The sequence below is a fragment of the Lathyrus oleraceus genome, chromosome 5, assembly GCF_024323335.1.
Source record: "Lathyrus oleraceus cultivar Zhongwan6 chromosome 5, CAAS_Psat_ZW6_1.0, whole genome shotgun sequence".
Taxonomy (NCBI): domain Eukaryota; kingdom Viridiplantae; phylum Streptophyta; class Magnoliopsida; order Fabales; family Fabaceae; genus Lathyrus; species Lathyrus oleraceus.
This window is the reverse complement of record NC_066583.1, coordinates 605,969,455-605,981,701: the sequence shown is the minus strand read 5'-3', so window position 1 is coordinate 605,981,701 and position 12,247 is coordinate 605,969,455. Positions and strand designations below refer to the sequence as shown.

The window sequence follows — 12,247 nt, the reverse complement described above, 5'->3', positions numbered from 1 at the left end:
TTATTTCAGGTCTAGCTACATGTGCAAACACTTAAAATTATTCTAAACTAGGTATCTATAAAAATCCTCTAGCTAATAACTTTACTTTATGTTTTCCAATTGATCCATCTGGCTTTAGTTTCACCCTGTAAACCCATCTAACACTGATGGATTTCTTGTTTTGTAGAAGCTCAGTCAACTCCTAAGTCTTGTTTCTTTCTATAGCCTCAAGTTCTTCTTTCATGACCTTCATTCACACTTTCTTCTTGAGAGCTTCTTCTGTACTGACTGGTTCATAGTCCACCATCATGGCACACTGAATGACTTCCCCTTCAGGGTCCATTTCAATATCTTGCAACAATTCAAAATCTACAAGCCTTTGTGGAATCTGTCAATTCTATGTGGCCTAGTTTTAGAAGCAGGACCACATTCATAAACTATAACTTCACAAGGTCCACCTTCATAAGGTCCATCTTCAAAGGTTGGATTACCACTAGAGTCTGGATCATCATCAGAATCTTGGTCACCATCAGAATCTGGATCATCATTAGAATCTGAATCATCATATTCTATTTCAGAGTCAGACTCAACTTTAGTATCAGTGTCACCTTCAGACTCAGACTCATCTTCAGACTCAAAATCTCTTTCAGAGGAAGATTCTCCTTCAGAGTCTTAAATGTCTTCAGAAGTTAACTCATGTGTTAACACTGCACCAGAGTTGGATTGAGACTTATTCTAATCCCACACTTCTTATTATTTCACGATGATATCTCTATTGAATTCAACTTTGTTAGTGACAAGACAATAGAGCTTATAAGCATATATATTATGGTACTCTACAAACAACAAAACTTTTCTTTTATCATCCAACTTCATTCTATTAGCATCTGGAACATGTTTATAACAAACAGAACTAAACACCTTCAAATGACTCACACTTTACTTGTCTCTAGTCCACTTCTAAATAGGAATTATTTCCTCAATCTTCTTAGTTGGATACCTGTTGAGCATATATGTTGCAGTGGCAACAGCTTCTCCCCACAAGGTGTGAGGAAGGTTCTTCTCCTTTAACATGCTTCTTGTAATATCAAGAAAGTTATGTTTCTTCTTTCAGCAAGACCATTATGATGAGGAGTGTATGGAGCAGTAACCTCATGCTCAATTCCATTCTCCTCACTGAACCTTCTGAACTCTGTAGAGTTGTACTCACCTCCATAATCAGTTCTAAGAATTTTCATCTTCTGACCACTCTATTTTTCAGTATTTGCCTTGAAGTTGTGAAACTCTGCAAATACTTCATGCTTAAACTTGATGAGTGTTACCCATTTCATTCTTGTGAACTCATCCACAAATGACACAAAATACTTGTTTCCTCCAAGTGAAGGTACTTCAAATGGTCCACATACATCAGAATTCACTACTCTCAAAGCATGTTTTGCTCTTGGAGCTACTTCTAATGCAAATGGTATTCTAGGTTGCTTACCTTTCATGTATATCTCAGATGACTTCTTAGGCTACACAATCTTAGGAATTCCATGTACTAGCTTCTTAGAACTCAGATGCCATAAGCTTCTGAAGTTCAGATGCCCCAATCTCTTATGCCACAACTCACTGTCACCTTTAGTACCTTTCGCACTAAGACACTTAGTTTCATTTGTTTCCACATTCAACTTAAATATTCTGTTGCTTCCCTATTCAAACTACATAATCAACTTCTAATCAAAATCATACAACTTCAAGAGATTTTCCTTCATAGTAACTAAGAAACCTTTCTCAATTAGTTGACCTACACTCATCATATTGCTCTTCATGCCGAGAACATACCAAACATCATTGATCAGAACAATTTTTCCATTCTTCACTATGACCTTGACATTTCCCATTCCTTAAGCATTCAAATACTTATCATCAACACATCTGATCTTTGTCCTCTTTCTAGAGTCAAAGTCAATCGACCATTATTTGTTTCCAGTTAGGTGATATGAGCAACCAATGTCCATATACCACAATTCTAACCAATATCCACCATCAGATTCAGAAGCCATTGTCGCAACCTGAAAAATACAGTGCGAAAAAAAAAACAACCGGCGAAAGAAAATGACAGAAGAGTCGCCACCGTGCGTTATTCATCCCAAAGGAGGGAAAGGAAACGCTCGAAGTAAACCTGAAAATAGGAAAGAAAAAGACAAGGTCTCGCAACCAAATCTTGGGTTCGGGAGTCGGTTATGCGAAGGGAAGGTATTAGCACCCCTACGCATCCGTAGTACTCTACGGGATCCACTTTTGTAGTTCTTGTCTAAAGGGTGTGAGTTTATCTTGTGCTGTTTACTAAAAGGTTAAGAGAAATGACTCGCGCGGATGCCGCATCCACTGCATACGTATCTCATCTGAATATGAGAATCAGAGTCTTCGTAGCTCGGCTGACCTATGGGTTGGGGGTAATTGTGCTCGCTAAGACATCGCGTCTTATGCCTACGTATCTCATCTGGAATGAGAATCAGAGCAAACCGTAGTTCGACTAACTACGGGGTTATGGATTATGTTACGGGGTGAACAACGTTACTACGCAATCTACCGGATGCTCGACCTTTGGAGACTTACTCGCCTGTAGTAGAAGGAGTAAACGTGTTGCTTTGGGTTTTAGGTTTTGTTTGCGTTGTAGGAACGCGCATGCAAAGAGGAAGTCCTAGGCGGAGGAACAGTGCTACCTAAATTGGCATGCAAACGGGAGACTATGCGAAGCCTCGCGTCCTATGGGGAAACAATCACATCACACAAAACATATATCTTGAAATAGAAAAAAAATGCCACCAAGGGGCTCAAACATTGCCTCCTATCGAGGTCTTCCAGCTAAGAAATAGTAGAAATAAAAGGGAAGAAGTAAAATACCACACGGATCAAGATCCGAAGTTACAGCAATTAAAGGATAAACAACCCTGAGATTCTCCCAAGCTGAGGCCATCAAAGAAAACCAATCAGTACGGGAAATCAGAATAAACCTCCGGAGGGTATCCCTGCGAGAATATGTGAGCCCTCACAAAAACTCAACAAAAGGGGTTAGGCAAACAGGATTGAAATCAAAAGATAACAAGGCCATGGCAACACAAAGAACAGGTTAGAACAAAACGAAATAAAGCAGATACTGTCACATTCGCGACTGCTTCGCCTAGCGAAAGCCTAACGAAGCTTCGCTGCGTGCTCGCCTAGCGAAGCGGCTAGCGAGCACCTGCGGGATTTGGATTTTCCATTGGTACCTGCACGATGTTAAAGATTCCAGATCCTATGGCATTCACCTCATAAACGAAATTGTTAAATAGTCAAGGCATAAATCACATATTCATACACAAATATAACCCTGTGGGCCAAGCCTGAGGTTACCTCATATATTCAGTATTCAACCCGAGGCATAGAGTAATAGGAACAGAGGCATACCTGATGAGAGACCTGTTAAAATTGGAAGGCAAGGCCGGATTGGCGAAGCAACGTTTAGGGTTTGCGTGAGGCGGAATGAACTCCTCAGGGCTGCCCGAAGGTTGCTGCAGAGTAGTTCCTAGGTTTGAAACTCCACGTGAACTCCAAGTCTATTTCTCAGGGAATTTCCAAGTGTCTGACACCCTACTGAAACTCTTATATTTATAGCTGATTTTCGTGGACTTGTGGGCTTGGAATGAGGGAGACCCAAAATTTGTTATATTTTAATTATTTATTTATTTTTCTTTTTTTTTCTTTTTTTTTTTTTTTTTTTTTTTTTTGGAAAAACTGAAGGGTAAATTTTGGGGTATTACAGCTGCCCCTATTCAATCAACTGGAGACCCGGAAGGAAGATAGCGGCGACTTTCGCATTCGAGGTATCAAGGGATTGAATACAATAAAAGCCCAAAAATTTGCACTGAAGTGAAGTGAAGTAACAATGTCTGTCAAAATCGACAAAGATGTGGTCTTGAAAGAAGAATCCGTCTGGTACGGTGAAAGTCAGTCTGAATACCGAAAAAGAATGTTAAACTGGATACCAAAATAAATGATAACACAGAAATAACCATGGCCTGAATGCCGCTCAGCAGTCTGAATACTGGAAAGGATTTCGATCTGAACATCGGAAAATTGGCCTGAATGCCACAAGTCGCATCGACCTGAACGTCGGAAACTTCTTCGATCTGAACATCGGAAAATTGGCCTGAATGCCACAAGTCGCATCGACCTGAACGTCGGAAACTTCTTCGATCTGAACATCGGAAAATTGGCCTGAATGCCACTTCGATCTGAATATCGGAAAATTCTTCGATCTGAACATCGGAAAGACTTGGCCTGAATGCCACTTCGATCTGAATATCGGAAAATTGGCCTGAATGCCACAAGCTGCATCGACCTGAACGTCGGAAACTTCTTCGATCTGAACATCGGAACACTGGCCTGAATGCCACTTCGGTCTGGATACCGGAAAACTGGCCTGAATGCCACAAGTTGCATCGACCTGAACGTCGGAAACTTCTTCGATCTGAACATCGGAACATTGGCCTGAATGCCACTTCGGTCTGGATACCGGAAAACTGGCTTGAATGCCACTTCGGTCTGGATACCGGAAAACTGGCCTGAATGCCACTTCGGTCTGGACACCGGAAAACTGGCCTGAACGCCACTTCGGTCTGGATACCGGAAAACTGGCCTGAACGCCACTTCGGTCTGGATACCGGAAAACTGGCCTGAACGCCACTTCGGTCTGGATACCGGAAAACTGGCCTGAACGCCACTTCGGTCTGGATACCGGAAAACTTCATGCCTGTCAGCATCGGCAGAAATAGGGAATGATAATAGAGGCGGCGCCTGGGCCAATGACACAAAGTTAAGTCATGAACAATCTTCAGTCTGAGTACTGGAAACAACTTCTAGCTTATCACTTGGGATACCGAGAATGTTTTATGTTTACATGCATATGTTTGAATTTTTCAATGGCGTAATGCTCCATGAAAATGGAAATGCTACGCGATTTGGAAGGATGCAATGCAATATGATTCTACATGCAGGGATGCGAAATGCTGGGTAGAATGCCAAGCCGAGGCAAGGGGATCTGCTGGGGAAACGATCACCATCTTCTGGGCTCTGGCAAGGCTGTTGGAGATGCACAGCGCAAAGAACTCTGTGGGGAGATGACTAGCCATGCGGTGTTCTGGCCATACCGAGACTCTGATCGGGGAAAGAATGGCATTGGAAGCCTGCTGCTGAGGAAAGCTACAATGGTTTTGGCAACCACGATTTGCGAGAGATGACTCAGCAGGGGGAGCAAACACTGATACGGTACCGAGGTTCTGCTTCAAGAAAAGAACCCATGGATCTGGCATTGGGACTATCGATCTGGCATCGAACTCTAAGGAGCAGCCACTTCTGCTGGAAAGATACAGTCTGGCGCTGTCAACTCCGCTGGGGATATATAGTCTGGCACTGTCAACTCTACTGGGGAGTATATGTCCTGAAACAACCGCTTGGGGAAGTACGGTGGTGAGAAACTGCTGGGGATTGAAGAATCCAACGCTCTGATCAGCTCTGCAGGGATAAGACACCGAATTTGTCTGTTGGTGACTTCACTGGGGAAGATATTCACGATCATCTGCAAGGGGATTTTAATGGAATGTCCCGAGGGTATCTGTTCTGAATAGACGATCCAAAGCACTTAAAATTTACAGCAATTTTAAATGTTTATTGAGCATGTACCTGTAAAGCCCTTATGTGTCATGATGCAATGTTTATCAAAAATTCGGACGTCATTTTCGCAAACAAAACAGTAAAATGAAAATGAAAACAGAGATATACTGAATAACATGATTTTATTGATTGAATGGCCTCTGAATAGGCATTTACATTAAGAAGCAATCCCTGGAAAGAGGTAATCGCACAATAGATAAAACAAAAATTAATCTAATGGCAATGTGAAGTGGATTTCTATTGGGTTCCAATTCTGCTATGACTTGCCCGTCTTCAAGATCCTCCAGATGATCAGCTTTCTGAAAGAGTGGTTGGACTGTTTCCTATCCTTCAAAAATTTCCAGTCATTGGCACGAGATGAGATTCAGAGCTACTCAGAACGCAGTCATTCGCTTAATCCCTAACTTTTGCCTGGATCGCCCTTTTCGGGTTTTCAATCCATCGGGATACCCATTTTTGCCTAAGTTGCCTTTTCAGGTTTTCAACTTACCGGGTGTACGCTCTTTTCATTTTTAATCCCTAATTTTTGCCCGAACCTTTTCATTTTCTTGGTTCGTCGGGATGCCCATTTTTGCCTGGACTATTCTTTTTACTGTCCAGCGGGTCTATTTTATGCGAAGTATTTTTTAACTGCGTCTGAGTTCACAGGGGAAGCGAAGTCTTCACCCTCCATAGTTGCAAGCATTAAGGCCCCACCATCAAAAACCTTGGTGACAATATACGGTCCATCATAGTTAGGAGTCCACTTGCCCCTGTGATCTGTCTGAGGAGGAAGGATCCTTTTCAACACTAAATCTCCGACTTGGAAACAACGAGGACGCACCTTCTGATCAAAAGCTCTCTTCATCCGACTCTGATACAACTGCCCATGACAAATGGCTTCCATTCGCTTCTCTTCGATAAGACTCAACTCATTGAACCTTGTCCGAATCCATTCAGCTTCATCTAACTTGACATCCAACAGGACTCTTAGAGAAGGAATCTCCACTTCAACAGGTAGGACCGCTTCCATACCATACACAAGGGAGTAAGGGGTTGCCCCTGTCGATGTACGTACTGAAGTGCGGTACCCATGCAAGGCGAAGGGTAGCATCTCATGCCAATCTCTGTACGTAACGACCATCTTCTGCACAATCTTCTTTATGTTCTTATTTGCCGCCTCAACAGCGCCGTTCATCTTAGGGCGGTAAGGGGAAGAATTGTGATGCTGAATGTTGAAGTTCTGACACAACTCCTTCATCATTTTGTTGTTGAGATTAGAACCATTATCAGTAATGATTCTTTCGGGAATCCCATAGCGACAAATAATTTCTTTCTTGATGAAACGGGCAACCACATGTCTGGTGACATTCGCAAATGACGCTGCTTCGACCCATTTGGTGAAATAGTCGATGGCAACAAGGATGAAGCGATGCCCATTGGAAGCAGTCGGCTCAATCTTTCCAATCATGTCAATACCCCACATGGCAAACGGCCACGGCGAAGACATCACATTCAGAGGATTCGGCGGTACATGCACCTTATCAGCATAAATCTGGCATTTATGACACTTCCGAGCATACTTGAAACAATCTGATTCCATGGTCATCCAATAATAACCCGCTCTCAACAATTTCTTAGCCATTGCATGTCCACCGGCATGAGTACCGAAGGAACCTTCATGAACTTCCTGCATTAACATGTCCGCCTCGTGTCTGTCCACACATCTGAGCAAAACCATGTCGAAGTTCCTCTTATACAACACATCGTCTTTGTTCAAGAAGAAACTGCCTGCCAATCTTCTCAAAGTCTTTCTGTCATTGTTGGATGCCCCTGCAGGGTACTCTTGATTCTTCAGAAAGCACTTGATATCGTGATACCAGGGCTTGTCATCGACTACCAGTTCAGCAGCAAACACATACGCGGCCCTGTCATGGCGCATCACATCGATCCTGGGAGCATGGTTCCAACGAATTACCTTGATCATGGAGGATAGAGTAGCAAGTGCGTCTGCCATCTGGTTCTCATCACGAGGTATATGATACAATTTTACCGTTGTGAAGAAAGTCAACAGTCTTCTCGTGTAATCTCTGTAGGGGACCAGAGTGGGCTGGAGAGTATTCCAATCACCATTCACTTGATTGATCACCAGAGCTGAATCTCCGAAGATATCCAGAGTCTTGATTCTCAGATCAATGGCTTGCTCAATGCCCAAGATACAGGCCTCGTACTCAGCTTCATTATTTGTGCACTCAAAAGTCAAACGAGCGGTGAAAGGTATGTGGGCACCTTTCGGAGTTGTAATGACAGCACCAATTCCACTTCCTCTAGCATTGACAGCCCCATCAAACAACAAAGTCCACTTTTCGTTCGGATCAGGTCCCTCCCCGACAACTGGCTCTTCACAGTCTTTCATCTTGAGGAACATGATGTCTTCATCAGGGAATTCAAACTTCATCGGCTCATAATCATCAATCGGCTGCTCGGCAAGGTAGTCTGACAGAATACTACCTTTGATGGCCTTTTGCGACGTGTATTGAATATCATACTCTGTTAAAATCATTTGCCAACGAGCGACCCTTCCGGTGAGAGCTGGCTTCTCGAATATGTATTTCACTGGATCCATCTTAGAAATCAACAAGGTAGTATGGTTCAACATATACTGCCTCAGTCGGCGAGCAGCCCAGGCCAAAGCACAGCAAGTTTTCTCAAGCTGCGAATATTTGATTTCACAGTCGGTAAACTTTTTGCTAAGGTAGTATATGGCATGCTCTTTTCGACCAGACTCGTCATGCTGTCCCAATACACACCCCATCGAGTTCTCAGTCACTGATAGGTACATTATCAGAGGTCTCCCAGGAATTGGAGGTATAAGGATTGGAGGTTTCTGTAAATACTCTTTTATCTTCTCGAAAGCCCTTTGACAATCTTCATTCCACCTGATAGCCTGATCTTTCCTCAGCAATTTGAAAATTGGCTCACACGTGGTTGTTAGGTGAGAGATGAACCTTGCAATGTAGTTCAACCTCCCTAAGAAACTACGGACTTGCTTTTCTGTTCTTGGCTCAGGCATTTCCTGTATTGCTTTCACTTTGTCAGGATCCACCTCAATCCCTTTTCCGCTAACAATAAAACCCAGCAATTTTCCCGATCTCACCCCGAAAGTACACTTGTTCGGATTAAGCCTCAGCTTGAATTTCCTCAAACGCTCAAACAGTTTCTGCAAATTCACCAAATGTTCTTCTTCTGTCTGAGATTTGGCAATCATATCATCCACATAAACCTCGATTTCATGATGAATCATATCATGGAACAGAGTTACCATAGCTCGTTGATATGTTGCTCCGGCATTTTTCAGACCAAACGGCATCACCTTGTAGCAGAAGGTGCCCCACGGGGTTATGAAAGTTGTCTTTTCCATGTCTTCTGGTGCCATCTTGATTTGGTTATAGCCAGAAAAGCCATCCATGAAGGAGAATACCGAGAACTGAGCTGTATTATCCACCAAAACGTCGATGTGAGGTAATGGGAAATCATCTTTAGGGCTAGCTCTGTTCAGATCCCGATAGTCGACACACATCCGTACCTTTCCATCCTTCTTAGGTACTGGGACGATGTTTGCAACCCATGGCGGATAATTGGTGACTGCTAGAAACCCTGCATCCAACTGCTTTTGCACTTCTTCCTTTATCTTGACAGCCATCTCTGGTCTTGTTCTTCTGAGCTTCTGCTTGACCGGAGGACAACCTTCTTTGAGAGGCAAGCGGTGTACCACGATGTCTGTGTCCAGCCCAGGCATGTCCTGATAAGACCAGGCGAAGATGTCAATGTATTCTTGCAGCAATTTAATCAGCCCTTTCTTCACATTATCTTCCAAAGCAGCCCCTATCTTGATTTCTCTCTTGGCGTCTTCGGTGCCGAGATTAATCACTTCAACAAACTCTTGATGCGGTTGAATAACCCTTTCCTCTTGTTTCAACAACCTGGCAAGTTCTTCAGGGAGTTCACAATCTTCATCATCCTCTTCTTCAGCTTGAAAGATTGGATTTTCAAAGTCGAAGCGAGCCATAGCAGAACCGTTATCAATAGGATCCGGTGATGTGCATCTGCATGAGTGATGGTATGTGCTTATGAGTGTGAAAAAAAATGTGGAAACTAAACAAAACATTGCCATTTTTTTTATTATTATTATTTTTTTTTTTTGAAAAACTGCAAAAAAATAGAAAGACAAGGAACGAAATATTTGAATGCGAAAAGACGTCCTTTATTTATGATAAAAAAAATGCAAGTGTCACATAGACGGGCCCTACAATGAGTCGTTACGCCCTGGGTGGAACGTAAGACTTGGATATGCATGAATAAACAAAGAAAATTACTCTTCAAGAAGAGTGACTTGAATAATCTCTTCAGAAGACCAATTGTTGATGACTTCACCCGGGATCCTCGGACGCACCCAGTTATCGATGTCGCAGTCACTATCCCCATCTTCTTCGTTGACTGCAGAGACTTGACCATACTGAATGATGCCAGCACTGGAGAAAGTGATCGGCCCCTGAAGTGTTGAAGTTGTAGAAGTCAGAGCTGGCTGGTATCCAATCCCGAACTTATCTTCCTTAACTGGTAATTCCAACAGACGTCCCCAACCGGGAGCAACACCTGAATCCACCACGGCCTGTGCCTGCTTAAAGGATGAGATAGAGGCACCCGCTTTAACCTCTTCCACCGGAGCTGCATCCTTGATTTGAACTGACTCAAAAGCCTGACATAGAGTCTCATGAATTTCACCTCCTACTTCTACATACTTGAATGTAGACAGGTTACTGACCAGGATGTCCTCCTCACCACAGACGGTGATAATTCGTCCGTTGACCGGAAACTTAACCTTCTGATGTAGAGTTGAAGAGACTGCCCCAGCATTATGGATCCAAGGCCGACCCAGCAGGCAACTGTAGGAAGGACTGATATCCATCACGTAGAAGACAGTGTTGAAGGTTTGTGATCCAATCAGAATTGGCAATTCCACCTCTCCAAACACCGATCTCTTAGAACCATCGAAAGCTCTCACAATAAGATCTGAAGGTTTCAAGACCAAACCCTCTACTTCTAACTTCGACAGGGCCCTCTTGGGTAGCACATTGAGAGAGGAACCTGTATCCACCAGAACATGAGATAACATGGTGTCTCTGCATTCCAATGAGATGTGCAGAGCCTTGTTATGATTGCGTCCAGCTGGTGTTAAGTCAGAATCAGTAAAACCCAACCCGTTGCTTGTATGGACATTGGCAACGATCCCTTCTAGTTGGTTCACTGAGATCTCCTGAGGTACATATGCAGCATTAAGAACCTTCAGAAGTGCCTCCCTGTGTGCCTCCGAACACAATAGGAGTGAGAGAATGGATATCTTGGACGGAGTCTGAATCAACTGATCGACTACCTTGTAATCGCTTTTCTTTATGATTCTTAGAAACTCGTCCACGTCCTTTGCAAAAGTGGGCTCAGAACCATCTTGGGGTGCAGAGGTACCCTCATTCACGACTTGCTTGCCTTTGGTTTTCGCCACAGCATCAGCATTATCAGCTTGGGTAACCGGTGGTGAGAGCAATCTACCACTCCTGGTGAATCGCCAGATTCCACCAACATTATCCACTGCGGGACCTTCAAGTTCAGGCTTCTGACCCTCTTCTACTTTTAGTGGCCGTTCCACCTTATGATCGTGCGTATACACGCTCCCCCCATAATGCCATGGAATGGCCCTTTCACTGGTGAAGGGTAAAGGACCAGGGGTTGTGATGGTCATAGTAGGTCGTCGCACTGGTGGCGCGGGTTGCGCTTCTGGCACACTGATCTGATTAGTTGGATAGAAAATAGTTATAGTTGCAATGTCACAGTCGTACTCAGAAACCTCATTTGTTGGAGCATAAACATCCGAAACATCGGAATCAAGTTCAAATACAAAAGAGTCAACCGTATTGGAAAGAGTAAATACATCATCATGGACTGCGGAATCAGCAGGAACAACATCTAGGAACTCTTCAGTAGCACCTTCAAACCCTTCTTCCTCAACCCCTTCCATAAACTCTCGGACAGACAAATCTTCAACCTGGAGGATACCCTTGTCGAGCAAGGCCTGGATACCCTGCTGTAGCTTCAAACAACCTCCACTCTGAGTAGCACAATCCAAACAACCCTTCCCACAACCGGGGAAAACATCGGCCTTCAGCAAGCATCCTTTGATATCCGACAATGGAGTCTTCAACTTCAACACATCCTTAATGAACTTGGCTCTTCCCTCTACCATGTTAACATTCGCACCACCATGCTGCGGCATGGGATTGTTAACGACATTCGGAGCCGGTGCAAGGTCGATGGCCTTTGAATCTATGAGGTCTTGAACTACGTGCTTAAAAGCTTTGCAGTTCTCAATATTGTGGCCAGGTGCCCCAGAGTGGAAACTACACCTAGCGTTGGCGTCGTAACCCACCGGAAGTCTACCAACAGGAGGAGCCAGAGTGCGCAATTGCACGAGTTGTAGTTGTTGAAGACTAGAAAGCAACTGGGCGTACGACATTGGAATGGTGTCGAAACGCCGGTC

At 43.7% G+C, this 12,247-nt stretch overlaps 1 protein-coding gene across 1 annotated transcript; it reads right to left on the bottom strand.

The window, feature by feature from the left end:
* Positions 1-348: 348 nt before the first annotated feature.
* Positions 349-11,728, bottom strand: LOC127082363 (uncharacterized). The gene is made up of 2 exons (XM_051022596.1): positions 11,497-11,728; positions 349-650 (listed from the first exon to the last, which is right to left on the bottom strand). Exons 1-2 carry the CDS (start codon positions 11,726-11,728, stop codon positions 349-351), a joined length of 534 nt encoding a protein of 177 aa, XP_050878553.1.
* Positions 11,729-12,247: the final 519 nt, after the last annotated feature.

What these genes read in the sequence shown, in the direction of transcription:
- LOC127082363 (XM_051022596.1), bottom strand. Translation starts at nt 11,728, where the DNA reads ATGGAAGGGGTTGAGGAAGAAGGGTTTGAAGGTGCTACTGAAGAGTTC. An exon ending in CTATCCAACTAATCAGATCA is followed by an intron (nt 651 to 11,496) that starts GTGTGCCAGAAG and finishes AAGACATTTAAG; the next exon opens with ACTCTGAAGGAGAATCTTCC.